Here is a 26,183-nt window from a genome sequence, read left to right as displayed (position 1 = left end):
CTGACTTGTCGCATGGGGAAAACACCTTTTCAAAGCCACTATTTTTTAGTCTCTGTTATAGGCAAAGGTGAATCCTAAGGGATACATTTATTTATTCCATTATTTCTTAATTTCTTAATTATTCCGTAACTTAATTCTTAATTATTTCTTAATTTATTCTGTAATTTCTTAAATAAACTCTTTTGTGTTTTGGCAAGAAGGAGCGCTTTGTTAGCAGGTCACAACAGTTATTTATATGTAAAAATACCCACACTACAGATGGCACGCAGGAGACTGAAAGGTGCTCTTTTCAACAGTTCTGACTGAAGAGTCTACCTGCTCTGATGTGAGCGCCATCTACTCCTGCACCACCTCCTGCTCATGGTCCAGAGGCATCTTAAGTCCCCTCCAACCAAACTCACTTTCTGTTTGCTTTCTCTGCATCTTTCAGGGCACCATAAGCTTTTCTCTCCCTCCATCAAGCCAGTTAATAAAATGTCATATCCATACATAGAATCCCACTGGCACTGAGCCAAAAGCAATCCCTTCCCCATGTCCCATTTTCACTTTGTCATGCCATCAGGATGTGGTATTACAGTATCCTGATAACACAAGAAATGCCCCAGGCATCTGGAGTCTGAGAAACAATCCAGATCCTAACAGTACTGGGCAGAAAAACTCATAGAAGAAGCAATATGCTCAGGGTTTCAAGCAGGAGACAGACTATCAATACTGAAAGAAGCCAAGGGCTGTTACCTTCAAGGGCTGCCCATGCTGGGTGAACAGCCAGCCAGCTGTCCTGGCCACTGGCTCCCTTTTCACACATTAGGGATGGCTGTAATGGGGGGTGTGTGTATGTGCACATTATCTTACATATCAGGACAGCTGTGTTCTGAGCGGGCACAATCCTTCCCAATGCTACAGGTCAGAATTTCCAGGAAGTTGATGAGGTATCAAGCATCTGTAGCGCAGCCTCCCCAAGCATCCAGTCGTTTGCTCACCTGTTTCACTTCTGCCTGCAGGTGGCGCAGCTGCACGCACTGCTCCAGGTGTTTCCGATGCTGCTCTGCGGCTAAGTCCAATTCCTGCTGTTTTTCATGAAGAAACTCCAGCAGGTCCTGCACCCGAGTTGCCATATCTACATCTCTATCACAAAGCAGCTCCACGCCTGTGGACATTAAAGGGAGACCCTAGAATTCAGCTAGCACTTCAACCTTCTGTTCTCAAAGGGTGGGCACAAAATCTGCTTTTGTGAATGATCTGCCCAGCTGGGGGCCAAGCCATTATGCTGAAGGGCAACTTCAAGGAGGGCAATGTGTGTCAAAGGATGAATAGGCAATCAATCCACATCCACATCCCATCCGTTTCTACTCCCACACTGATAACTAGGAAAGTGTAGCATTCTTTACAAATGAGCGAATTTCAGGGTTTTTTGTTGTTATCCTCGTTACATGCAGTTTCCTCTATAGTAAGCATTTAATTTGTGTAAAATGAATAATGCAGTATGCAGGTTGTTGCTAAGTTTCTAATACATTTCTGAACCTATAGTGACATCTGCTGGTAAAATATAACTAAAAAAAATAAAGAATGTGAAAATGTTTTCCTGGGATTTATAGTTCATTTACAGAGATACAACATATCATTGTGTAAAATTAAAGTTCATGATACTTAAAATAGTATGTGAGAATATCATAGGTGAGTACTCTAACCATGTTAAATGTTACTGTATTACATAAAAATGCAAAACATTCTTTTAAAGAACAGGTATCTATAATACCTTTATCATAGGAACTAACAAAATTTGCAGTCATCCCACTGAAATAAGCTGAATTGCTATGACGACATGAGGAAATCACAACGGACACAGATGGAGTAAGCCCTCTTACCAGAGGCCTGGACCTCATTGACATACTGCAGAAGATCTTGCCCTTGGTGGATGACGTCAAAAGTCAAGTTGTTCATGGTCAAGGCTTTGTCTGCATGGTGCTGGAGGCGCTGCTCTGCGATCGTGAGATCTTCTGTATCGAAGTCATTCATTTGCTGAGAAAGCTCATCATTCCAAGACTCGAGGTCTGAGATAATCTGAAAGAAGAAGGTATTTAAGATCAAGACAAAAAATATATATACACAACCACCTCTCACTCTGTACCAAGTAAGGAAGGAAGAGATGTCTCTCTGCCAAAGGACAGAGACGTCAAACACTTAAGATGCATGAGTTTGGTGGTATACAAATCACACCTCAATAAAGCTGTTTAAGCAAATTAAACATAAATACATAAATGGACACAGAAGCCAGATGAAGGGGTTCCCAATGGCCAAAGATACCGAAAGAGAAGATAAATAATTTTTATCTTTGGGTATCTAAAGAGAAAAATTAACAAAACTGTGTAAAATATATCATATATACAAAAATCCAGTAATATTCCTAATGGTGTTCAAAAATAGTAAGAGAAGCTAAAAGTCAAAAATAAAGAAAAGAAAAAATATTTGGTCTCTACTAGAAGTAGACAGTAAATCAGGTGGGGGTGGTGGCTCACGCCTATAATCCCAGCACTTTGGGAGGCCAAGGTGGGCGGATCACTTGAGGTCAGGAGTTCAAGAACAGCTTGGCCAACATGGCAAAACCCCATCTCTACCAAAAAATACAAAAATTAGCTGGGCGTGGTGGCATGCACCTGTAGTCCCAGCTACTTGGGAGGCTGAGGTAGGAGGATCGCTTGAACCTGGGAGGCAGAGGTTGCAGTAAGCTGGGATGGCACCATTACACTCCAGCATGGGCAAGAGTGAGACCCTGTCTCACAAAAAAAAAAAAAAAAAAGTAGATAGAAAACCAATCATTATCCTAAATATTGATACTTAATTAAGAAAGAACATTTCATAATGAAGAATTCCTCTTTATAGATGAATCTAGCTATTAAATGCAGAAAGAATAATAAAATTGGAAAATTGTTCTCACATTCTCATAAGCAATGATCATCAGCGCATAGTAAACTCGTGAGAAAAAGGCTGAGGGGATTTGACCACAGAAGGCTCAGCATAATGGTGCCTGAACCGGCCTCAGGGTCCCGAGGGAAGTGGGATTAGATAAGCCCAGCCTTTGCATGGGGAACTACGATGCACCACCTCGCAAAGACTCGTGCACAAAAACAGAACCAGAATCAGGTCTTTGCATCTAACTTCTAAGTTTAGAGGAAACGCCAGGGAAACTAAAAGTTACACAATCTAAAATAATACAAGTGAACAAACACTGAATGTGGGATCTGGTTCCTTTGACAACCGATCTAGTTATTTCAGCAAATGATGGCATGAAAAAAAGAGGAGGAGGAGGACAAAGGAGGGACAATTCTAGATTAAGAAACTGACCATTAAACACAAGAGCCAACCTCACGTGCCTCCTAATTGAGGCACCCACATCAATCTGAACACACTGGGAGTCGATGACAATAAGAAATGACTGTCAAATTGGGGAGATGTTTAGTTGATTGTGGGGATGTAAGAAAATGGCCTCATCTTTTAGAAAAGCCATTAGGAGTGAAAGAATAAGCTGGCAATGATTTTCTCTAAAATACTATAGCACAGCCATAACCAAAGAAGGTTAACCAGGCTGGTAAAATCACGCTGAATTTGTGGGACAGGCACACGGTAGTTCCACTGTACTGTCCTCTGTACTTCTGTATAGCTTTGAAGACATTCATTCATTCAGAGATGGAGTTTCACTCTTGTCACCCAGGCTGGAGTGCAATGGTGCAATCTCCCCTCACTGCAACCTCTGCCTCCGGGGGTTCAAGCAATTCTCCTGTCTCAGCCTCCCAAGTAGCTGGGATTACAGGTGCACACCACCACGCCTAATTTTTGTATTTTTAGTAGAGATGGGGTTTCACCATGTTGACCAGGCTGGTCTCGAACTCCTAACCTCAGGTGATCTGCCCGCCTCGGCCTCCCAAAGTGCTAGGATTACAGGCGTAAGCCACCACGTCCAGCCGTAATAAACTTTAAAAAAAATTATAAAATCTAAGAAGCAGGAAAAGCTTCTTGCAAGAGATGATGACACCACCCACTTCAGTGGAGTGACATTTTCCGTGGATCCTATGCACCTTCTCCACAGGAGGACTGTCCACACTGGACCTCCATCCACTTCTGAGATGGAGACGCTACTCCAATTGAAACACAAGAGATATGAGGGACTTAAAATAAATTAACCAGGTAACAGATCAATTCTACTATCGACATAACTCCATACTCTATGGGCCGTCAGATGTGGCATCTTCCTGGATAAGAGAGGAAACCCAGCCAAAGCCTGAACTGCTCAGATTTTCATTTTTCAAGATTAAAGAGAACAGAGATTCTCAGGCTGTGATCTTCTAACAGCTTCTGAACCATATCTGAAGCTGGCCTGAGACTGGGCTGCAGGTACAGCTTCCTCTGCTCAGGATGCACTCCCTCAGGCTCTGGCACGCTGACTCTAACTAGGGCACTTGTAATTTTGTGGCTTTGTTGGGGGAAAAATGTATATTTTTGTTTCCTAATCTGGTTCAATGAAAGCGGAAGTACTTTCATATACTTACGATAAAGACAATTTTTTAAATATTAAAAAATTTTTTCTCTTTAAAGTAGTATTAAGATAAATGAATCGATTTTTTTTTTTCAAGTATCAAAATGTCCTGGAAGAAAAACTGCAACTAATGCTTCTGGTTGGTTTGTGTTTCCTAGTTGAAAATATTCAATATGCAGCTAAGTTTTACAAAAGTGAGTCATTTGAAGTCACAGAGCAGAGTGCGCCTGGCTGGCCTCCCGTTTATTCTGTGCTGCTATCTTGGGGAGGACATGGCAGGCCCTCAGGGGGCAGAGGCCGGCATGCAGGTGCCTTTTCTCCGCATGGCTCCACGTGGATCTGAATGTCAAGACTTTGAGAGCATCTGAGCAGGTTTCACCATGCCACATGTTTAGGATTTGACTCCCTTCTTGTTATTCACTAACGATGAGAATGAGCACAGCCAAGAAGGTCTGTTGTTGTTAACGAAAACAGTGCCGGAGATTTAGACAAGTGGCCAAGCAAAGGCACCCAGGAGAGTCCTGCGCGGGGCTGGTCTGGCCCTTGCACCACAAACCAAAACCACTCCCCAGGGCAGGCCTATAGACAAGCCCAGGGGAAGCCACACGGCCCACTACGGGCAGAAGGTCCCTCCTGTACCGAGGTGACTGAGGGCAGGCTACGCACAGCCCTGCCATCCCCAGCCAAGGACTGCTGATGAATTCTAAACCAGAGACAAGAAATAAATATTGAGAGGGTGTGCTCTACAGCTGTCCATCACAGAGGACCCACAGGGCAGCCCACAGGTATGTGGAGGAGGCCTTTGGGCTGTCACAGCCACCAGCTGTATGAAGCCGCCAGACTCCAGGAGAGTAGGCTCACCCGCTGAGGGGAGCTTAGGCTCCTTTCGTCACCTTCCCAGTTAAATTCCCGCTCATGCGATTGGACTGACTTCTGCTCGCACGGTGTCAAAGAAGAGAGCTCCTCCTAAGCACAGAACCCAGAACCACTCTCTTTTTGTTGAAAAAAGATAAAAGACACCTGTAAGTTCTTTCTCCTGTTCACATATAAGGTGCAACAGTCCACGTTTAGTTACGAATTATGGATAATCTAAGAACACCTCTTCGGGGGGGAAATTGGGTTTTCTGTTACCTAAAATGCTACGACCACAAGTCAGGATTATTCCCACTCTAGAAGAGAGAAGGGCAAGAGAGAGAAAGATGGAAAGAGAAAGGGAGGAAGCAAGGAAGAGAAAAGGTAGGAGAGACAAAAGATGGAGAGAGAGAGAAAAGGGGAGGGTGAGGACAGGAGGAGAGGGGGAAGGATGAGAAGACGACAGGGAGGAAGAGAGGAAGACTTGCTGCCTAAAGCCGATGCCTGTGCCTAAGCTGAGGACAAGGGAGTGCTGTGTGCGACCCAATCAAGGTTTAAACACCCCAAGGCCGAGAGAAAGCTGTGCTGGCTTCCTTCTGTTCCGCTCAGCGCTTGCTGTGCTCTGCTCCTGCCACGCGAGCTGCCTGCTCTATAGTTTCCAACATTAGGGCCCAGGGCTGAGCATCCCCTAGCCTCCCAGGGATGATCCAATTCCAGCCTCCAGGGACCCTCTCTCCTTCCCACACCCCCTCCTGGTGCAGAGGGTGGGGGTGTGGGTGAGGACACAGGACCTCAGTGGGGCAGAGACAAGAGGTCGCCGGTGCTGTGGAGGAAGCCAAGGGCTCCCATAGGCAGGCAGGCGCCAGCCACGGAACACTCACGTCGATGGCGTCCCTCTCGAAGATGCGCAGCTGCAGGAAGAGCTCCAGCTTGATCTTGCGTTCCTGGAAGAGCTCCTCCATCTGCGACTGCGCCTCGTCCAGCTGCTGCAGCACCGTCTCGATGTGGTTGATGGAGCTGTTGTGGGGGGTCTTGTTACTGGAGATGGCAGAGTCCCTGTGAGAGCACACAGAGGAACAGGAATTGGATGAGAAAGTCACACATTGTCAGATACCAGATCTGGCCACGCAAATCTTCAGAGGAAGAAAGCTGGCAGGAAGCTGCACTGCTTGTCTCAGAAAATGGAACGGGCTGCTCCCCTGCAAAACAATATTAGGCTTCCTCCTCAGGGCAATCCTGCTGAATCTGAGGATACACTGAAGAATTTCTCTGGCATTTTCTGAAATCACTCGGTAAGAAGGCTAATAATTATAGGAAATTACTTTAGAGTTGTATTTTTAGCCACTTTTCTTCTTAAGTAAAAAATGGATGATACCTGGTTAGTATAAACGACAGAGTCATATTGGACATGAGAGGTTAACCTTCAATGCAATCAATTAAGCCTTTATTAAGTAACTGCCGCCTGCCTCTCTCAGCAAAGTGAACGTCACGTAAAGTTATCAGTCAACGATTTGATAAATTTTCCTGAGTGATACAGTAGGGGGTTAAATGGTCCCCCTGACCCAATAAAAAAAATTTGCTTCCAGAGGAAACAAAACCAATCCTGGCTCTGCCTCCATATCCTGCTTTGAAGAGCATTTGCGGGTGGGCGTCCGCCCCATGCAGGCCTGACTGAATCTGGACGTTGGGAGGTGAATACTGCTCTGCTCTAGACCAGCCTGAGGGCGCAGTCCTCGGAAGCTCACATTAATCTGGTTTATAAAGAAGTGTCAATAATTACTAGTTGGATGTTAAGAGAAAATATTAAAATTAAATTATGCGGTTTATTAGTCAATGTTATAATGAAAACTATTATGAAGTTAAACTGTAAGGAGGGAGAGAAGGGAAGGGAAAAGAGAGGAGAGAGCCGTTTCTCTTTCCTTTGCCTTCACAGACACTACTTGGTCTGCACTCAGCTGGACAGAGAATCAGAGCTGACCACTCACAAGAGTAAAAGGGGAAGGGGAGTCACAGGCAGGGTTTCAGAATCTGTTCAGACCAGGAGAGGGGTGAGGCCCACCTGAGCTGCTGGATGAGGTCCTCCCCTTCCTTGATCACGTTGACAGTCACCTGCAGGGTGGTCTGCTGCTGCTGGCCGAAGCGCTTGATGAGGTCCTGCACAGCCTCCACCGACTCGGCATACACGTCGTCCAGCAGCTCCTTCTGCAGCTCCTCCAGCCACGTCCACAGCTGGGGAATGGGAGAGGTGGGTGAGGCCGGCCGGCCTGGCTGCACCACCAGGTGGGCCACCCGGTGTGTCCAAGGGGCCCCAGCGGAGACAGTGTGTGACTTGCCTTGGGAGGGGACTGGTGACAGACCGCTCCAGAGGGAAGGAAGGAAGGATGGGAGGGAGGGGCATCCAGTCCCACTGCCAGCGGAACACATGCACAACAAAAGCAGCATGCCACCGCCGCAGGGAGGAAAATAAACAGGCAAACGGCGGGCAGCACTGTCACAAAAGAGAAAAAGGAAAGGGAAGGGAAGCTGCTCTTTCCCATTCTCCCGAGACTCAATCCAGAGTGCAGTAGACATAAGAAAAGACCCTCAGTTCGCAGAAACATCTGCTGACATGTTCTCGGGCTCTTACTTAGCAGGTGGACACTTTTATTTCAATTTTTCATTATTAAACCACCGATTTCCCCCGGAAGCACACAGAAGGAAGTGCACAATGTGGTGAAAGGAATTCACCACCGAGCCTGGCCAGGGACCAGGGTGTGGAGCTAGGCAGGTGACGGCACTAGCCCAGGCCCCACGGTCAGGCTGCCAACAGTTCGGGCCTTCAACGGAAAGAGTGTGCATGCTGAAAAGACGCAGACACCTCCACTGCCACCACCATAAAACAGGCTGCTGGAGACCTAGATGAGCAAAGACACCCTGGAATGAGAGTGGCAAGAACGACTTTGGGCCTGGTGGGAGCGGAGCCGGGGAGCAGAGCCTACTTTCCTGAAAGTCCATTAACTCCTACAGATCTCTGGGGTACTATTCATGGAATCGAAAAAGACAATTAATTACACTAAGTGGGCCCTGGTGGCTTGGCAGTGGTTTGTATGTAGAGAAAATGCTTTCAGCCTCCTCAGGGACTAAGAGTCAGCTCACACATCTTCTGTATGTCTAGTGGGGACAGCCGGCTCAGCTGGTGACCTGGGGCAAGTCGGGACCTCCCACTTGACACCCTGTCCAACGCCTGCTGCCTCAAGACTCATAAGTCAAAACTGTACTTGCAGAAAGAAACTGTGTGTGCATGTGGTCTTCTGTTTCCAAGCCAAGCTTTTTACAAAACGGCTTTACTGAGGACTAACTGACATACTATAAGCTGCACAAATGTAAAGTGTCCAATGTGAGTTCTGACATTTGTCTACGCCCAGTTCACCGTGAGCCTCTCCCTCACCTCAAAGCTGGCTGATGCCCTCTGTCATGCTCCCTCCCTGGCACTCATCTGCTCTCAGCCGCCGGAGATTACCTTGCATTTTCTAAAATAATTTCTAGAACTGGAATGGGCCAGTATGTACTCTTTTTTTTTCTGTCCAGCTTCTTTCATTCAGCATAATTACCCTGAGATTTATCCACACTACTGTGTGTATCAAGAGTTCATTCCTTTTTGCTGTCGAATAGCAGTCCCTGTATGTGTGCAACCACAATTTATCCCTTCATCTGCTGGTGGACATCTCGGTTATTTCCAGTTTGGAGCCACTACAAATAAAGCTGCTATGAACATTTGGGCACAGCCTCTGTATGAACTTATGATTTCCTTTCTTTTAGATAAATACCTAGGTGTAGAATGGCTGGATCATATGGCAGGTGTATGCTTAACTTCTTAAGAAACTGCCAAGCTTTTCCAAAGTGGTGTATCATTTTTACCTTCCCACCAGCAGTGTATAAGAGTTTCAACTTCTCCACTTCCTCACCAATAACTGATGTGGTCAGTCTTTTTAACTTAAGCCATTCTAAATGAGTGGTACATCTCACTATGGTTTCAATTTCCAATTCCCTAATTACTAATGATGGCAAATCCAAGCTAAGCTTTTAAGTGTTCTTTTGCTGTCAAACATATCTTTAAAAACACACTATTACCAGATGACTTTGTTTCTCTGAAATATGCACAGAGAAACTGACTTCCATTTTTAACACAGAACATCTTAGTATCAACTCCATACTACAATTTGTTCACTGAGCAATATTTACATACATAAAATATACTTTTATTGTTATTTGCAGGTCAATACACATTTAAAATACAGCAGGCCAATTTTAAAATAAGAAAAGTGCTGGCAAAGAAGTTATTTTTCAGTCCTGTTACCCAGGGTCCTAAGAATTAATTTTACTGAAAATACTAAAGTAAATAAAACATTTGTTAACTTTTCTCATATTATCTACCTATTCTTTGTGTCTAAGTTATCAAATTTCATACAGTTCAAGAATTTTAATCAATGCAGTTTTAGAGATAGGCTACTTCAAAATTTTCATTTTACAAATTAAGGAAGAGAAGCCCCAGGTGATGAAGTACTAGGCCCAAAAGCTGGTATCAGAAAGAATACTCAGCCACAGTTGGCATCAATATTTAATTCCACATGAAAATGCCACTCACCAATTCATCAAATTTGAACTGATGCTCTGCACCATCTATAAAGGGTCTATCATCAATAAGATGCTTTCTTGTTCTTTTGTTTTCCTCTAAATTCTCATGAACATGGCAGCTGCATTTATAAATAGGAAAGATCATAGCATGAAGGACTCTTCCAATTTGCACTAATATTTCCCATGAAAAACATTCTAAGTTGCCAAGTCACATGGTATAGTAGTAACAGTACTATAAGATTTAGAGTAAGGAGATCTGGATTTAGGAAATGCTTTACAAAGCATTAGCTGTGTGACCTAAGAGATCACTTAATTTCTCAGAGACTCAGTTTGCTAAAACAGGGATCCTAGGAATACCAATTCCACCTAAAGGTGTCGCTACAAGGAGCAGATGAAAGAGGACACAGCAGAGGGCTTCACGTCAACAGCAATGCTCTGGACAAAATTATTACCCTGGTTATAAGGATGGACTTAAATTAACTGAACAGGCAAGATCTGCTCAAAGAAACCAAGTATGTGCCAACTTGGCTGCAATGAGCTATAACTAACCATTTACCAGAACAAGGCTGTAATGTTTCATCAAAGAGTCAACATATTTAATCAAAAACATCCATGACATTATCCAATCCACGGACATTTCTACTTAAGATGGTAACCTGCCTTCCACATGCAGGTGGTGGGGTGGGGTGGGGTGGGCAACTGGCCACACACAGAGGGTGCCCACTCACTCCCAAAGCAAACCCTTTGAGTCGCATGGAGCCACTGCAGCCTCCCATCCTCCAATTCCTCTCCTCAGTTGGACACTGATGAAAAAGCGGTGCTGTGCAACTGCATTGATTCTGCTCACGAAGAAAATAAACCATTTATTTCACTCCTTTCTCTCAAAAATCTCAACTGTATCTTCTGCCTGAATACATTTGCTTCACTGAAGCTGCCCCCTCCCTTGTTACTGTCCAATGGGACCTAGGAAATGGAGTATTCCCGGGTCCCCCGCCTGTGATAACTATAGTACTAATCAATGGACAAAAAATGGAGAACACTTAAGGAATCAACAGGGGACTCTGCATAGTCAACTTATTATTCTGTCCCATTGCCAAGACGCTAGCAATGGTGCTGCCTCTGCACTTAATGTTCAAACTTGGAGCAGAAGTGAATGATTTAAGCAAATGTACACCTGAAAAAGGTCCTCAGAAAACAGCTGACACTCTACAATCCTGCAGCCCATTGCTCTTCTCTCAGTCCAATCACACTGGAAGAAATGCAGCTGAAAATAAAGGTAAAGGAGCCAACTCTGACCCAAATATTGAACCTGCAGCGCGGCAGGAGGGCGTCCGGCTCACTCGGTGACAAGCTGCCCTTTTGGGCACTGAGAAACCAGGTCCCCTGCTGGCAGGAGCCAATGGTGGCCTCTGGTTGTAGCTGCATTCCCCTTTAGCTAGGTTCTTACGCCACTAATAGAAATTAGTATCTCTTCTTTTAAATCTGTTGAGAAAACAAAAACATTTTTTAAAAAAAAGCCTACTAGAAAAACAGCAAAATCAGCAAAACAGAATAAAATTAATCAAGGCAGCAGCAGAGAATGTGCATACCCTGGACAGGACACACCTCATAACAGGGCCCTGAAATACAGGTGTCCCAACCACCCTCCCAGCCCTGCTCAGACAGTAGGGGTCAGGCCCCCAGCACCGCTGGCCCTCTCCCTGAAGCCCTGCCAGCCGAGGCTCGGGGATGTCTGGGCCCTGAACTGGGAGATCAGCAGCCTGTCTCCTGACTCACTGTGAGGCCTCACTCAAGGACCCAACTTGTGGTACGGAAGAGGGGCAGGCTGGCCGTTTGGGTGGGGACCTCTGCAAAATTCCTCTTCCCCAGCAAATACTACCAAAAATACCATTTAAGATACAAAACCATTTTACCAAGTCTCATTTTTATACTCTGGTGAAGATGAAAAATGACTTGGAACTGGCCAGATGCACAATGCATGGCTGTGCTTCTATATAACGCCACTGCAACAGCCTAAGAGTTACTATTAGTGCTTCTTCCATAAACGATCATTCAAATCAAACACTTCTCATAAGAGGTAATAGACGATAATGACTAAGAGTGTAGGTTGCGAAGCCAGACTGCTTGGGTTCAAGCATTGACTTAACACTTCCTAGGGTGTAACTTTTGACAAGTTACCTGGATCCAGCTGTTTTCTCATCTATAAAATGGGCATGGTAACAATGCCCACCTCAAAAAGTTGCTTGGAGTTGGGTGTGATGGCTCACGCCTGTATTTCCCAGCACTCAGAGGTCGAGGCAGGCAGATCACCTGAGGTCAGGAGTTTGAGACCAGCCTGGCCAATATAGTGAAACCCTGTCTCTACTAAAATTACAAAAAAATAGCTGGGTGTGGTGGCACACGCATGTAGTCCCAGCTACTTGGGAGGCTGAGGCAGGAGAATCGCTTGAATTTGGAGGCAGAGGGTGCAGTGAACTGAGATCATGCCACTGCACTCCAGCCTGGGCGACTCAGTCTCAAAAAAAAAAAAAAAAGTTGCTTAGAAGTTTCAATGAGAAGACAACGCAGAGTGAAGAAATAAGTAAATGCTAGCCACTGTTACTGTTTTTGTTCTAAGAAAAACTCTTCTCATAATAAGAAAAATCACAGTTTTAAAATCTTCTTTCTCTAGATATTTTTCAAACACGTTCGGGCTCCTACCAATTGTTCAAAATACATCACTTGGTCTAGTAAACTTAACATCATCCCACATTTAAATCTTTTTACTCCTAAAAATAGTACAGTATAAGGAAAACGTGCTAGAATTAGTCTGTTAGAGTCTATAGAAATCACTTCCTCTCAATTCTAGGGGAAGTGCCATGAATCTTTAGGGGTCAAACGTTTTCCCTTCCACCTGGTAGTTAAAAAAAAACAAACAAAAACTAGTGTATTCCCCGCAACTTCCTGGATATTTTACTGCACACTGGATGTGCTCATCCTCCCGCTGGCCGGTGAAACCAGTGCGGGTACTGAGGAGACCGCGAAGTAACTGATCCTGGTATCATGACATTAAAAAAGGACCAAACTAAATGAGGCAGAAGGAGCAAAGCTAGATTTTAACCATTTAAAATATTTGCCCCTTCGGAATTTTTCTGTCTGGTTCTACAGGAAATATTCTCATTCAATTTGGAGAAAAAAGTCTTAGATAAAGGTCACTTCTAATATCGACTGGGGATGAATGCGCGCACATCATAAAGAAACATCACTCAAGGAAAGTCTGTTTTTGAGTTTTTAAAATGGTATATGTGATGTCTAAAATATCCCTGAATAAAGAAATGAGAAAAAACCTCTAGGATGCCTATAAAATTCTTACCATAAACTTCCTAAGGGAAAAAATTGTACTTCTGGGCATGCTGCAAATTTATAATAAAAAGATAAATCTTTGCCCAGCAGCAAGAGAGTTGTGTCCTATGGAAGTTCACCGAAGTCTGGATTCTACTGAAAAACACGAGCAGGTCTGGCAGCCACAGGGTTAGGCAAGGCTGCCCCCTGGAGGCCATCAGAGCTATTGCTGGCCATCTGTAGTGCTGAGAGGTGCCCAGGGGGATCTGCAGGCCAGAGGGCTGGGTGGAAGAGGACCTGAACTCAGCCCACAAGTGGGCTGCAGGTGTGTACAGGACCTGGCTCATGGACCGGGATCCACACAGAAGGATGACTAGGAAGGGACGTGAAATTCTGTGGTGAAAACCCAAGTGATTAAGATGTGGGAAGCCTCCCACAAGCCTCTATGGGCCTCACAGCTCTGCTGGAAGAAATCCCCTTGAAAAGCTAGCTTTGAGATGAAAAGGCCCCTCCTCACTACCTGGAAAGGGAGACCCTGCCACAGAGGACGCCTAGAGGACCTGGCTAGGGTAGAGGACCTGGCTAGGGTGGGGGACCCTAGGAAAGGACCAAGCCTCCAGTTAAGTCGAAAGTAGGATCAGGGCCCTAAGCTGGCAACTGTTGCAGCTGCAACCTCTCTGTGCTCCCCAGTGAGGTACACGCTTACGCAGTTTGAACCCAGGCTAAAATCAGTGTCCATCTGGAGGTGGAGTATGGAAGGAGGGGCCCAACACATCTCCTGGGGTCCTTATCCCATGTGTGGCCTTGGGAAATTCTTGGAGCACTCTATCTTCAGTTTTCTCCTGTATGAAATGAAAGCATTTTACTATATGCATCTTCTCTAACTGGGAAGCCAGAGTGAGAATCCACGTGTGAAGTATTCAACTTCTACAAGCACTTGGTGAACAGAAGCTGTTGCCATTGGTATCTGTCTCCCTACTCTTGTTTTTGACAAAGACAATCATCTGGGTACTTGTGGGAATGGGCGAGCCATAGGGCCAGCAGGGGAAGTATGAAAGCCATAGCTTCCCAGAGCTGCTGCAAGTCAGAAGCAGAAGCAGGAGTTTCAATGGCAACTTGCAGGCGGAATCTCAGAGGACAACCACTATGCACATAAAATGTGACTCAGTTTCAGGTATAAAAACCAGGGATAAAAACGGAACTGCCTCATCCATGTGCAGCACGTTCCTCTGTCTGAAATGACGAACTGTACTGTGGGTCCACATGCCTGCTGCCCTGATAACAAAGAGTATGAATTCGGGAAGCACCTTTTCATTCTTGGGTAGGTGGAGTAAAAGATCCCTTAATACAGGGGTCACCAATGTGTGGGCTGTGGACCAGTTGGTCCGTGGCTTGTTAGGAGCTGGGCTGCACAGTGGGAGGTGAGCAGCAGGTGAGCGGGCATTAACACCTGAGTTCAGCTTCCTGTCAGATCAGCAGCGGCATCAGATTCTCACAGGAGTGCGAACCCGACTGTGAATCGTGCATGCGAGGAATCCAGGTTGTGCACTCCTTATGGGATGAGAATCTAACTAACGCCTGATGATCTGAGGCAGATCAGTTTCACCCTAAAACCATCCCTGCCCCCACCAACACTGCTGGTCTGTGGAAAAATCGTCTTCCACAAAACCGGTCCCTGGGGACCGCCGCCTTAATATGATCAAAGAAAATTTATGAAGGATGTATGGGGTGGAGGTAGGGAGGAAAAGAGGGCAAATCAAAGTTAGCATCATGAAGTAATTATCCATGCAAATGTATTACATGTAAGAAAGGAGGAAAAAGCAGAAGAAACACAGGGGCATATTCAGGGCAGCTATGCACGTTAAGATGGGACAGTGCGTGGACACTCCAGCACCAGAGAGTGGATGCCCCGCAGAGGTGCGAGACTGAGTACAGATGAGGCACAGGAGATGTGGCAATGACACCCAAGTAGGACAGAAGATGGACGTGACTAACCTGGGGCCAAAGCTCACAGAGGGAACAACATGGACTTAAACTAACCAAATAGTATCAAGTCTAACAGAAGAATTTGACTTTGGGAATTTATTTTCTTTCCATTGCCCAACATCCCCGCAAGGTAAGACACTCTCTTCAACAAACGTTGTTACCCAGGGGTGTCAAGTTTGTGAAATGCTGCTCCCTCACCCTCAGGTCATTTGGAGAGCAGCCATAGTCTCTCACTGCGGTTGGCCAAAGCATAATTCCTCTTTGCCATGACAAGTCTTCAAGTACCTGCAGATAGTGCCCATGTTCCCGCAGCCTGCCTGCCTTTCCTTAGGGTGACATTTTATTTCTTGAACTTTGCAGGCAGAGCATGACCTGGAGCTCCTTTGACACCAGCTCACTCTCCTCCCAACACTCTCCCCTTTCAGAGTATACTATGCAGTCATAAAAAAGAAGGATATCGTGTCCTTTGCAACAACATAGACAGAGCTGGAGGCCGTTATCCTTAGCAAACTAAAGCACGAACAGAAAACCAACTACCCATGTTCTCACAAGTGTGAGCTAAACAATGAGAATACATGGACACAAAGAGAGGAACAACAGACACTACGACCTACTTGAAGGTGGAGGCTGGGAGGAGGAAAAGGATCAGAAAAAATACCTATTGGGTACTATGCTTAGCACCTTGGTGAAGAAATAATCTGTACACCAACCCCCTGTGACATGAGTTTATCTATGTAACAAACCTGCACATGTGCCCCTGAACCTAAAATAAAAGTTAAAAATAAACATTTTTTTAAAAGACGGATTTTGGTTTATATTAAATGGAGAAAGGTAAAAGTTCAACTCGTATGTTGAAAGCAAAAATGGAAAACAGGATTGGCTTCTTCAAAGGCTCATCTTGTAGAACTGCCACTTGGAAACTTCCTGGTAATGTACTAAAGACAGCAGTCGCCACGACTGCTCTTCCTAAGGGAAGAACACAGCTTAACCTTGGGCCCTGCGGCTTCAGTGGGATTCCAAAAGGTTTAATGAAATGACTCCTCTAAAATAGTCTGAAAGTAAAAGTCTTTAACATTTAAAAAAAAAAAGAGCAAGGAAAGAGATATGGAATAATAGGGTAAAACACACACATGCTCACGTGCATACACACCCACAAACACGCAGGAAAAACACATGCTCATGTGCATACACACCCACAAACACGCAGGAAAAACACACATGCTCATGTGCGTACACACCCACAAACACGCAGGAAAAACACATGCTCATGTGCGTGCACACACATACACACAGGAAAACATGCTCACATGCGTACACACATAAACACGCAGGAAAAACACACATGCTCATGTGCGTGCACACCCACAAACACGCAGGAAAAACACATGCTCATGTGCGTGCACAGCCACAAACACGCAGGAAAAACACACATGCTCATGTGCGTTCACACACATACACACAGGAAAAACACACATGCTCATGTGCGTTCACACACATACACACAGGAAAACATGCTCACGTGCATACACACATAAACACACAGGAAAAACACACATGCTCATGTGCGTGCACACACATATACACACAGGAAAAACATGCTCACGTGCGTACACACATACACACAGGAAAAACACATGCTCACGTGCGTACACACACAAACATGCAGGAAAACCACACATGCTCACGTGCGTACACACATACACACAGGAAAAACACATGCTCACATGCGTACACACACAAACATGCAGGAAAACCACACATGCTCATGTGCGTACACACACATACACAGGAAAAACAGGTTCACGTGCATGTTTGTGTACACATATGCAGGAAAAGCACACAGGCTGATGTGCATGCACACGCATATACACGCAGGAAAAACATGCTGATATGCGTGCATACACATATACATGCAGGAAAAACACATCCTCACGTGCATGAGCACGTACATACAGACGCACACGCACACAAGCAGGAAAATGGAAAGGGCATTTTCCTTGCCAAGGAGATGTTTTTAGTAGAAATAAACAGAACTGTGGCCAGTCCTTAGTGAAAATTAAACACAAGCATGACTCCCCAAAAATGATATTTCATCAACTGTTGAGCACTAAGAAGTCTAAAGAGTGTATAAATAACCAGTGTAATCTGTTCGAGGATATTATAACTATAGCTTCCAGGGCATGTTCTTACTAGATAATCATTCTGGAATATATCCTGTTTTTATTACTCTCACACTCCTCAAGTCAGTTTTGCCCAGTATGGACACATTAAATTGATTTGATATTCATTAAGCAAAACAAAACCACACAGGGGCTGGACAATTGAACACAATACCCATGTGATCCAAACAGCAGCCAGAAAGCAGGACGATGACTTCCCTCGGTCACCGCAGTGGAAGGAGTTATTTGGGGGAATGATAGCACTGTGCACTCCATCAAATAACATATGTAAGCCCATTTCTTCATTAAACACATGCTGTTGCCACCTGTGACTCTTACTCTGTACTGATTCAAAACACTCATATATTAAAACTGATTAATGAAACTTTCTGTGATTGATTTGGTGCTGAGATCTGTTGGGATCCGAATTCTAGCATTTGACATATCTGACAGGCCCTTGTCTAGATTTGATATGCACACCTTCCAAACCAATTCAACCACTCACAGGCTTTCTGCATGAGAACAGACACCTGCAACATGATGCTGGAAACTCCCTCCAGCACTGCTGACGCCATCCACTCACCAACCTCTGCACTGACAGTCTCACTTGCAAAGCTTTTAATGTAATAACAATTATTTCAGCTATGGCACTAAGCCTGTCCTTGCTATACGCTGGAAATTTGCCCATTTTTAAGAAAAATAGCGCTTAACACAGCAAAGTAGCTTTCCGGATGCCTGAATTGGGATGAGTAGTCTCTCCAGATGTCACATACAGACATAAAAGTTCTGAATAGGTTATGTGGAGTCAGTTAAAAGGCAAGACTGCACTCTTCTCCCCTACAGGAGGTGACATCAGGGATTAAACTAGTCTGTTCTGCAGGACCTCGGGTCCACCTGAGATGACTGGTCCATCATCGCCCATCACTACCTTTGTCAGTCAGCACGTCTGATCTAACTGTGGCTCTAGACTGGACGTGACTTCCTTACTGACCTGTGGGGTATGCAGACTGTCTTACTATCAGAAGCTTGCCTCCTGCCATCTTCTACCTGGAGATCAGTGTGGGAGGATGAGGAGAGTTTTGGTCTCATGCTAGCACCCTTGGTTGATTCTTTTATTATAGCCATTCAACAGTCTAATTCTAGTAACTAAGAGACAGCCCATATTTTCCTTTCTTGTCTACAAATTAAATGTTGAAAGCCCTGGTCAAATGCCCACCCACTAATTCCACCACATGTCCTTCCTCAAGCCAGAAACCTAGTAGAGAACAAAATAAAGTTAACACGTTATAACTTGTTCATTCACTTTTCCTGACCAGCAGTTTAAAAATTGTCTCTAGAACTCTGCCTAGGATTAACCTCACTCTGAGTAATGCATGAAATCCACCTTCTTTAAAAAGCACAAGTGCGTTTTCAGCTTCTGGCATCCCCCCACTTTCCCACAGTTGCTTGGACTGATATGCTCAATATGGTGATATAATTATCAAGTTCTTTTGGTACCCAGGGATCTAATTTGTCCTAGAACAGAGGCTTGAACGCGCTTAGATTAAATAAGTCTTTCCTTACAAAGCCTTCACCATTTGGGGCTTTTGCTTCTTCTGGCCTAGGTCTGGAGAGTGGTCCCCTCGAGGAAAGCAAGAGGTAAAGTGAGAGATGATGGGGTCTGCTTTCTGCTTGTCGTCCATCAACATCACAGCTCCCAAGCAGAACGCTCAACCCTTCCTTGATCTTCTGGTTCCGAATTTTGTACTTCAACAAATGGAAGGGAAAACAAACAAATGATAACAAAACCCAAAAAGCCTTACCAGTCTCTCCAAGCCTGGCTTATCTGGAGCTTTTAAGCTGTCCTGGCAAAACTCTAGCTAATACATAGTTGGCCAATCTCTCTACCTATTCAATAAGAACAACGAAGATCAGTACAAACGTGTCAGAAATACATACGAAAATACATTCAGGTAAGTTTACCTCTTTCCTCACTGAACCAAAGACTTGTGGTCCTTTGATAATAAAATATTTAGTTTATGAAGCTGAGTATCAAAATAAGAAATAAAGAATCATAAAATGCCCTTTAAAACAGAAATTTAACAAGTAAACAGGGCTGGGCACAGTGGCTCATGCCCATAATCCCAGCACTTTGGGAAGCTGAGGTGGGTGGATCACTTGAGGTCAGGAGTCTGAGGCCAGCCTGGCCAACGTGGTGAAACCCTGTCTCTACTAAAATGGTGGCGCGCGCCTATAATCCCAGCTACTTGGGAGGCTGAGGCAGGAGAACTGCTTGAACCTGGGAGACAGAGGTTGCAGTGAGCCAAGATCACACCACTGCACTCCAGCCTGGGCGACAGAGTGAGACTATGTCTCAAAAAAAACAGGGCTATTCATGTACACCTATTTCCAATTGGGCATTTTAAGGCCTTAACACTTTGTCTCTTGACCTTGTGTTGAAGTGCCTCACCTTTTACATTACATTAATCAAGTCCTACTGACAAACAGCTAATTAAAGCAGACATTTACAACCCTCCATTTAGAAATGACCCTCAGCAAGAAACTATAAAATCTGAAGTCAGTGGGCAGTCTTATATTTTCAATCAATCCCTACTGAAAAACTGCGTTACAAATGAAGATAATATATTGTTAATTCCTTCACCCGATAATCATCTACTCGGTGACTATGATGTGTCAGGTATATCAGCGCTGCATGATCTTCCACAATAACTTCTAAGCTCTCTGTTGGCATAAAACTTTTCTCTACTTGAAAATACTGATCCAATGTTAACAAATAAAAATTGTATAAATTTAAACCACAATTTTACATCATCTTACAGAAAAAAATTTAGTGTTTTAAGTTATTCTGATAAAAGGACTTTCCTTTCAGATAATATTATAATATCACTCTCTTCCCACTGGCCAGTATGAATGCTTTATACATGTTTATTTGGAGGAAAAAAAATCACTTATTTCTGTTGAAATTTTAGCTGGGATGTAAGATCTAAATACTTTGTACTTAGTGATGCGTACAAAATGATTTTTGCCAATATGAATGGAACCATGGGTAAGGGTTTTTCCCAGCAGTCTACTCTGCTCCGAGGGGCAGCAGCTGGAGATGGACAGGGTTGTGTATATCCCACGAAAGGCTTTTGGTTTTGATGTTAAGAACAGGATCAGAGTGAGGTTATTACTCGGAGGAAGACAGGAAGTAGATTAAGCAGTTACTGTTGCTCAAAGGTTAATGAGGTAGAGACAACATTATACCTAGACATTTGTATCTTTGTCCCTTAAAGTCTGTATTATTTTATCTATATCGGTAAGTTACAATCAGGGTCGAGACAGGAAAAAAAGAACATTGGCCAGCAGCTACTCTAAGAAAAGCATTCTGAGGTGCTTTCCATGTGTAATTTAATTTGTCTCACATTCCTTAGAGATTGTATTATTCCTATATTGTAGCTAAGGAAGTTGAGGTACTACACAGTAACTTATCCCAGATCACTCAGCAAATTTAGGGGGGTGTGTTTGTTATACTATATTTTCTCAATTATTTCAATAAAGATTACATTTTTATAGAAAGACATAATTGACTAGATCTATTTTTTTGGATATTCCCACCAATGGGAAGACCACCTGTTTTTTAAAATCAGTATGCCACACTAGATACTACAGTCTATGTAAAGACATAATGCTATGCCAGTAGATGCCAAGTGATGCCAAGGTCAAATCTAATGCTCAGTCACACAGGGGCTGATGATGCAGGCGACAGTCCTAGGCTGTTAGTTTCCTCTTGCTTTCACTGGCTGGTGGACATATTTAATTACTCATTCGTACCCATGTCAGAAAAATAAATTAAAGAAATCAAATGTGTAAGAGCATATAGAGAGAATTTAATGCACTAACGAGTGCAGCTAAATAATTCATATTAAACAAAAATTACTGAGGCTTGATCATACACGGTGAACTTTCTACTCTAAAATATCACATGCTGGATTTTAACTATTCTCACTGACAAGCTTAAAGCAATCCTGGACTTGCGATATGCTGAAAAGCTGAAGATCACTCATACATTTCTGGTGGTAAAGTACCATGGTACACTCATTCTGGAAAATAGTTTGGCAGTGTCTTTTAAAAACTAAACGTGTGCTTACCAAAGGACCCAGCAAATGCACTCCTGGGCATTTATTCCAAAGAAATGAAAACCATGTTCATGCAAAAACCCAGACAGGATTGTTCATAATTTCTGTATATTTCCCTGTAATAGCCAAAAACTGAAAATAACTCAAATGTCCCCAATGGACAAATAGTTAAATAAACTGTGATATATCCAGACCGTGAAATACTACTCAGTAATAAAGAGGAAGGAACTACTATGGATACATGCAACAAAGTGGGTGTATCAAAGGAATTATGCTGAGTTAAAATAAAGCCATCTCAAAAAGTTACATGCTGCATGACTCCATTTATGTAACATTTTAGAAATAACAAAATAATAGAAGCAGAGAAGAACAGATAAGTGGTTGCCAGGGGTTAGAGATGGAGCAGGGGTTAGATATGACTGAAGGAAGCCAGCGCAGGGAACCTTTTGATTATGGGAAAATTCTGTATGGTTCTGTATCTTGAAAGTGATGGTGGTTACACAAATCTATACTTGATACAATTGCACAGGACTAAACACACACATACACATGGGCACACATACACATCTAAACCTCGCGGAAAGTGAATAAGCCCTGTGGGCTGCAGCAAAGTCAGTGTCCTGGTTTGATTGTGTACTGAGGTTATGCAAGATGCTACCACTGTGGGAGGCTTGGTGAAGATGCACAGGACCTCCTCGCCCATTTCTCTCTTTTTTTTTTACAACTTTCTGTGATTCTATAATTACTTCAAAATAAAAAGTAAAACGAAAAGCTAGGGAGTATGTTTAAAGATATGACATCTTTGGAGGTACAAACAAATGGTCCTCAACCTAAGATGGTTTGATTTTGATTTTTCAACTTAACGATGGACTTATTTGGGCATAACTCCATCACACATGTAAGTCGAGGAGCATATGGACTTACAACGGTTCAACCTGTGAATTTTCACCTTTGCGATAGTATTAGTGCATTTTCAACAATAGATTTATTAGCATGTAACCCCCTAAGTTAAGAAGCATGTGTATGTATGTGGGGTGGAAATAGGAATGAAAGAAACAAAAAACAAATCATTTTAGAGAATAAAGACAGGCGACTCATCAACAAAAATACTTCCAGGAAGGCCAAAAGGAAAGGCTTGGAAGCTGGGAACCAAATTTTAGACAACTTTGCACAAGAGATATAAGGCATCTGGAGGAATCCAGGGCGCATGAGAGACTGGGATAATTCAGAAAACGACTGTGTTCTGTGGCTGCGGAGAGTCATTTCCATGTAGAGCAAAAAGCCACACCTCCCATGGGAAAGCCCCCAAGGAGGAAGTCAGGCCTGCTTAGTGACAGGCTCTGCACTGGAACCACTGATATTCAGAGCACCCATCAGAGGGCAGCTAGTCTACACAATGAGCACTGTGGACCTTTAGTCAGTTTTCCTGTTTAGTTTAAACACCAGATGCCTGATGCAGTCTCCAGCTCTGCAAGGGAAAGAAGGAAAAGAAATCTGGGTCCTCTAAGCAGTGGGTGCTTGAGAGAGCACTGGGTATGTTTTCAATATACTCCTGGAGCAAACTCGGTGAGGACCTGAGGGTCACAGGAGAGGCAGCTCCGAGAGCCTCACACACCAAGAAGCCAGAGCGCACCTGCTTCCCAGGACCCCTCCCCCGGCCCCAGTGCAAGAAGCCTGGCAGCTCTGGCCTTCTCCCTCTTCTCCCCTTGCAGAGCTGAGCAATGGTCCCAGCACAAAGAAGACTGGATGCTCAATTGTTAGGCATAAAGACAGAGCCAGGCTGGTGTCTGCAACAAAACATCTCCAGGTGGCTGGGAGGCCTTTGTTTTTGACTTCTGAATAAAATGAAAGGTTCCTCTTTTCCCAGCCATTACTCAAAACAAAAACTTGTCCCAGTTCAGTGTGTAAGTTTGCAGAAACAGAACCAAGAGGCTTCCTTTACTTAAACCCGGCAAGAATCACAGCCCAATTCAAGTGGGAATGATTTTTCCTGGGAAACCTTGGCTTCTGAGAACAAAAATCAATGCAATGGAATTGAATCAATTTCAGAAACAAACTCTGGCTGAGAGCTCAATGTCACCACCTGGTTGCCTCAAATAACCCACACATTTCAAAGGTAATTATCAGTTAACTGAGGACCGAATTTTGAAAATGAAGTTGAATGAATATGAATGAATGAAAATAGTTATGCTTTTGCTGTATTTGAAAATGGAAATCTCATTCAATCACTAAATCTATCATTAAATCTCAGAATAATGTGCCAGAAATAGACACCACTTATTTCACAGGCTTTCACTGAGTATCTGCCAATTCCAGGAGGTAGACTAGTTAGTGGAAACAGAAAGGTAAGTGAGACATGGTCCTGGGCTTCAAGGAACTTAAAGGCTACCAAGAGAAACAAACAAATGTCTAAAATGTAGGAGACACACAAAAGCAGAAGCATGTTCTTCTGGTCATTCATTTAGGTATCACCTCCTTGCACATTACCATTGCCTTGAGAGACCCTTTGGAATGAATGAGTGAAAAGAGTGAATGAACAAATAAACAGTGAAAAATGCATTCAAAAGGAAAGGAGGACAAACAACAAAGGACAAACAGCAGGAGCATTATCAATGGAACTGATGTAAATAAATGCCATACACAGGACTGAAGAGAATGCATACTGCAGGGGGACTGAGAGTGGATGACAACGTGTAGGTGGAGAAAGATCCTCCCCAAATCAAACCCAAACTTATGTCAAGCCAATCAACATTCCTTTCAAATACTTAAAAAACAAAACAGAAACGGAACAAAGCACCAGGCCGTAGGCATTCTGAAAGGAGGCTACGAACCTCAGGATTCTTTTTAGAGAAAACAGCATTTTGGAATACTTCCAAATCTGGCTTGAGGGGCAAATGGGCTGAAATTTCTATCAACCACCTGCTGCATTCTACCTCAAGGTAGAAAATATTTGTCCCCTAGGTAAAATGTGTCCCCTTTTCTCTCTTCTCAGGAACAAGTGTCTATTCTGTCCTCTGGGGTAAAAGAATCAGGGTCCAGAGATCTCAGTTTTTGGAGTCTAAGAGCTTGGTCTTCAACAAGACTTCCGGCAGCCACCTTCTTCCAGGGGTTTCTTAAAGGGATTCCTGAGCTAATGCTCAGTAAACATCACCTTGACTTCGCACCTTTTTAAAGTGAGTCGTTATGACCTCACGTTTGTATTACTTGTTCATCAGAGGGCCAGGAATTTATTGCAAAAAGAGACGGTGACAACTATACTCCAGATAAAGTGAGGACGAGAGCCACTGTAGAACACCTGGCAGTGAGGAAGACTAACTTCTGTCAGGAGAAGCCTTTGGCGGGCAACTTCTAAAAAAGCTTCATGAATTTGCCTAAATGAAAAAGACAAGCCATTTTTTCTTTTCTTTTCTTTTTTTTTTTTTTTTAAGATGGAGTCTCGCTCTGTCGCCCAGGCTGGAGTGCAGTGGCACGATCTTGGCTCACTGCAAGCTCTGCCTTCCGGGTTCATACCATCCTCCTGCCTCAGCCTCCCGAGTAGCTGGGACTACAGGCGCCTGCCACCACGCCCGGCTAAATTTTTTGTATTTTTAGTAGAGTCGGGGTTTTACCGTGTGTTAGCCAGGATGGTCTCAATCTCCTGACCTCATGATCCAACCGCCTCAGCCTCCCAAAGTGCTCAGATTACAGGCATGAGTCACCACACCCAGCCAAGACAAGCTACTTTTTCTGTCTTCCTCTATGTAATTTTTAATTGTATGATCTGCTTAAGAAGAAAAGACTCAGACAATGTGTATCTTTTAGCAATTTTTCGTTCATCTGATATGTAAATACATTTAGTGACTTTATGCAAATACCTAGCAAATTAGCATGATTTCCTCTTCTAGGCCCATCTAGCTTTTCATTTTAAACTAATTAAACTTGTTCTAAGCTTATCTTAGTTTTCATTCAATAACCAGCTTCAAAATACGATGACTGAAGAAACCATTCTTTCCTGCATGGAACCTACCAAGGATTCCTGGGAGTTTCAGGGCTTTTGTACAGCACAGAGAAAGAACTGAGGGAAATTCTCAGGCTGGTCAGGGAAAGACAAATCTACTGAAGAAACGGGCAGCATTCCAGCCTGCGGGCAGCGTCCCTGAATGCCAATCACACGGGGAACACGTGTGTCCTGCTATGCCCTCCCTAACTGGGCCCCAATCCCTCCTTGGTCCCAGGTTACGTGAGGTGTACACAAGTAAGAGGAGCAGATCGGGGAAAACATGCCAGTTTCTCTGCTACTAAGACGGCCTTTCATAGACTGCACTAAAAATCCTGCAGTCATAAAAGTGAACCACTTAGTCCTTAAAACTGATTTAAGGTCTCCTTAGTCTACAAACTCATACATACTAGAAATCCCTACTGTGCAAGTCAATGAAAACAAAATGTATTTTTACTTTTAAATAATTTCCAAACCTAGTGACAATACGGACTCCAAGGTCTTCTAAGTGGATGCTCATATTAGAAGATTGTTCCTTAAAAACGCTGCTGTTACAAAAGCCAATGAGCCCAAACGAAGCCTCTGGACAAGAGCTTTGTTTCTGTGTTTGAGACAGGGTCCTGCTC

General features: G+C 43.8%; 1 protein-coding gene across 7 annotated transcripts in view; it reads right to left on the bottom strand.

Moving 5' to 3' along the window:
• The window catches only part of TRIO (trio Rho guanine nucleotide exchange factor), a 370,719-nt gene that overhangs the window by 148,809 nt on the left and 195,727 nt on the right, over positions 1-26,183 (bottom strand). For all 7 annotated transcript variants that reach the window (XM_024247673.3, XM_063724059.1, XM_063724056.1 and 4 more), the window contains exons 12-15: positions 7,443-7,612; positions 6,265-6,439; positions 1,866-2,061; positions 981-1,147 (exon numbers count right to left, since the gene is read on the bottom strand). In XM_024247673.3, the coding sequence (XP_024103441.2) occupies positions 981-1,147; positions 1,866-2,061; positions 6,265-6,439; positions 7,443-7,612 (708 nt within the window). The remainder of the gene's footprint in view (positions 1-980; positions 1,148-1,865; positions 2,062-6,264; positions 6,440-7,442; positions 7,613-26,183) is intronic.

This window comes from Pongo abelii, chromosome 4 (genome assembly GCF_028885655.2).
Source record: "Pongo abelii isolate AG06213 chromosome 4, NHGRI_mPonAbe1-v2.0_pri, whole genome shotgun sequence".
NCBI lineage: Eukaryota > Metazoa > Chordata > Mammalia > Primates > Hominidae > Pongo > Pongo abelii.
The sequence above is the reverse complement of the archived record's forward strand: the minus strand, read 5'-3'. Positions and strand labels throughout refer to the sequence as shown.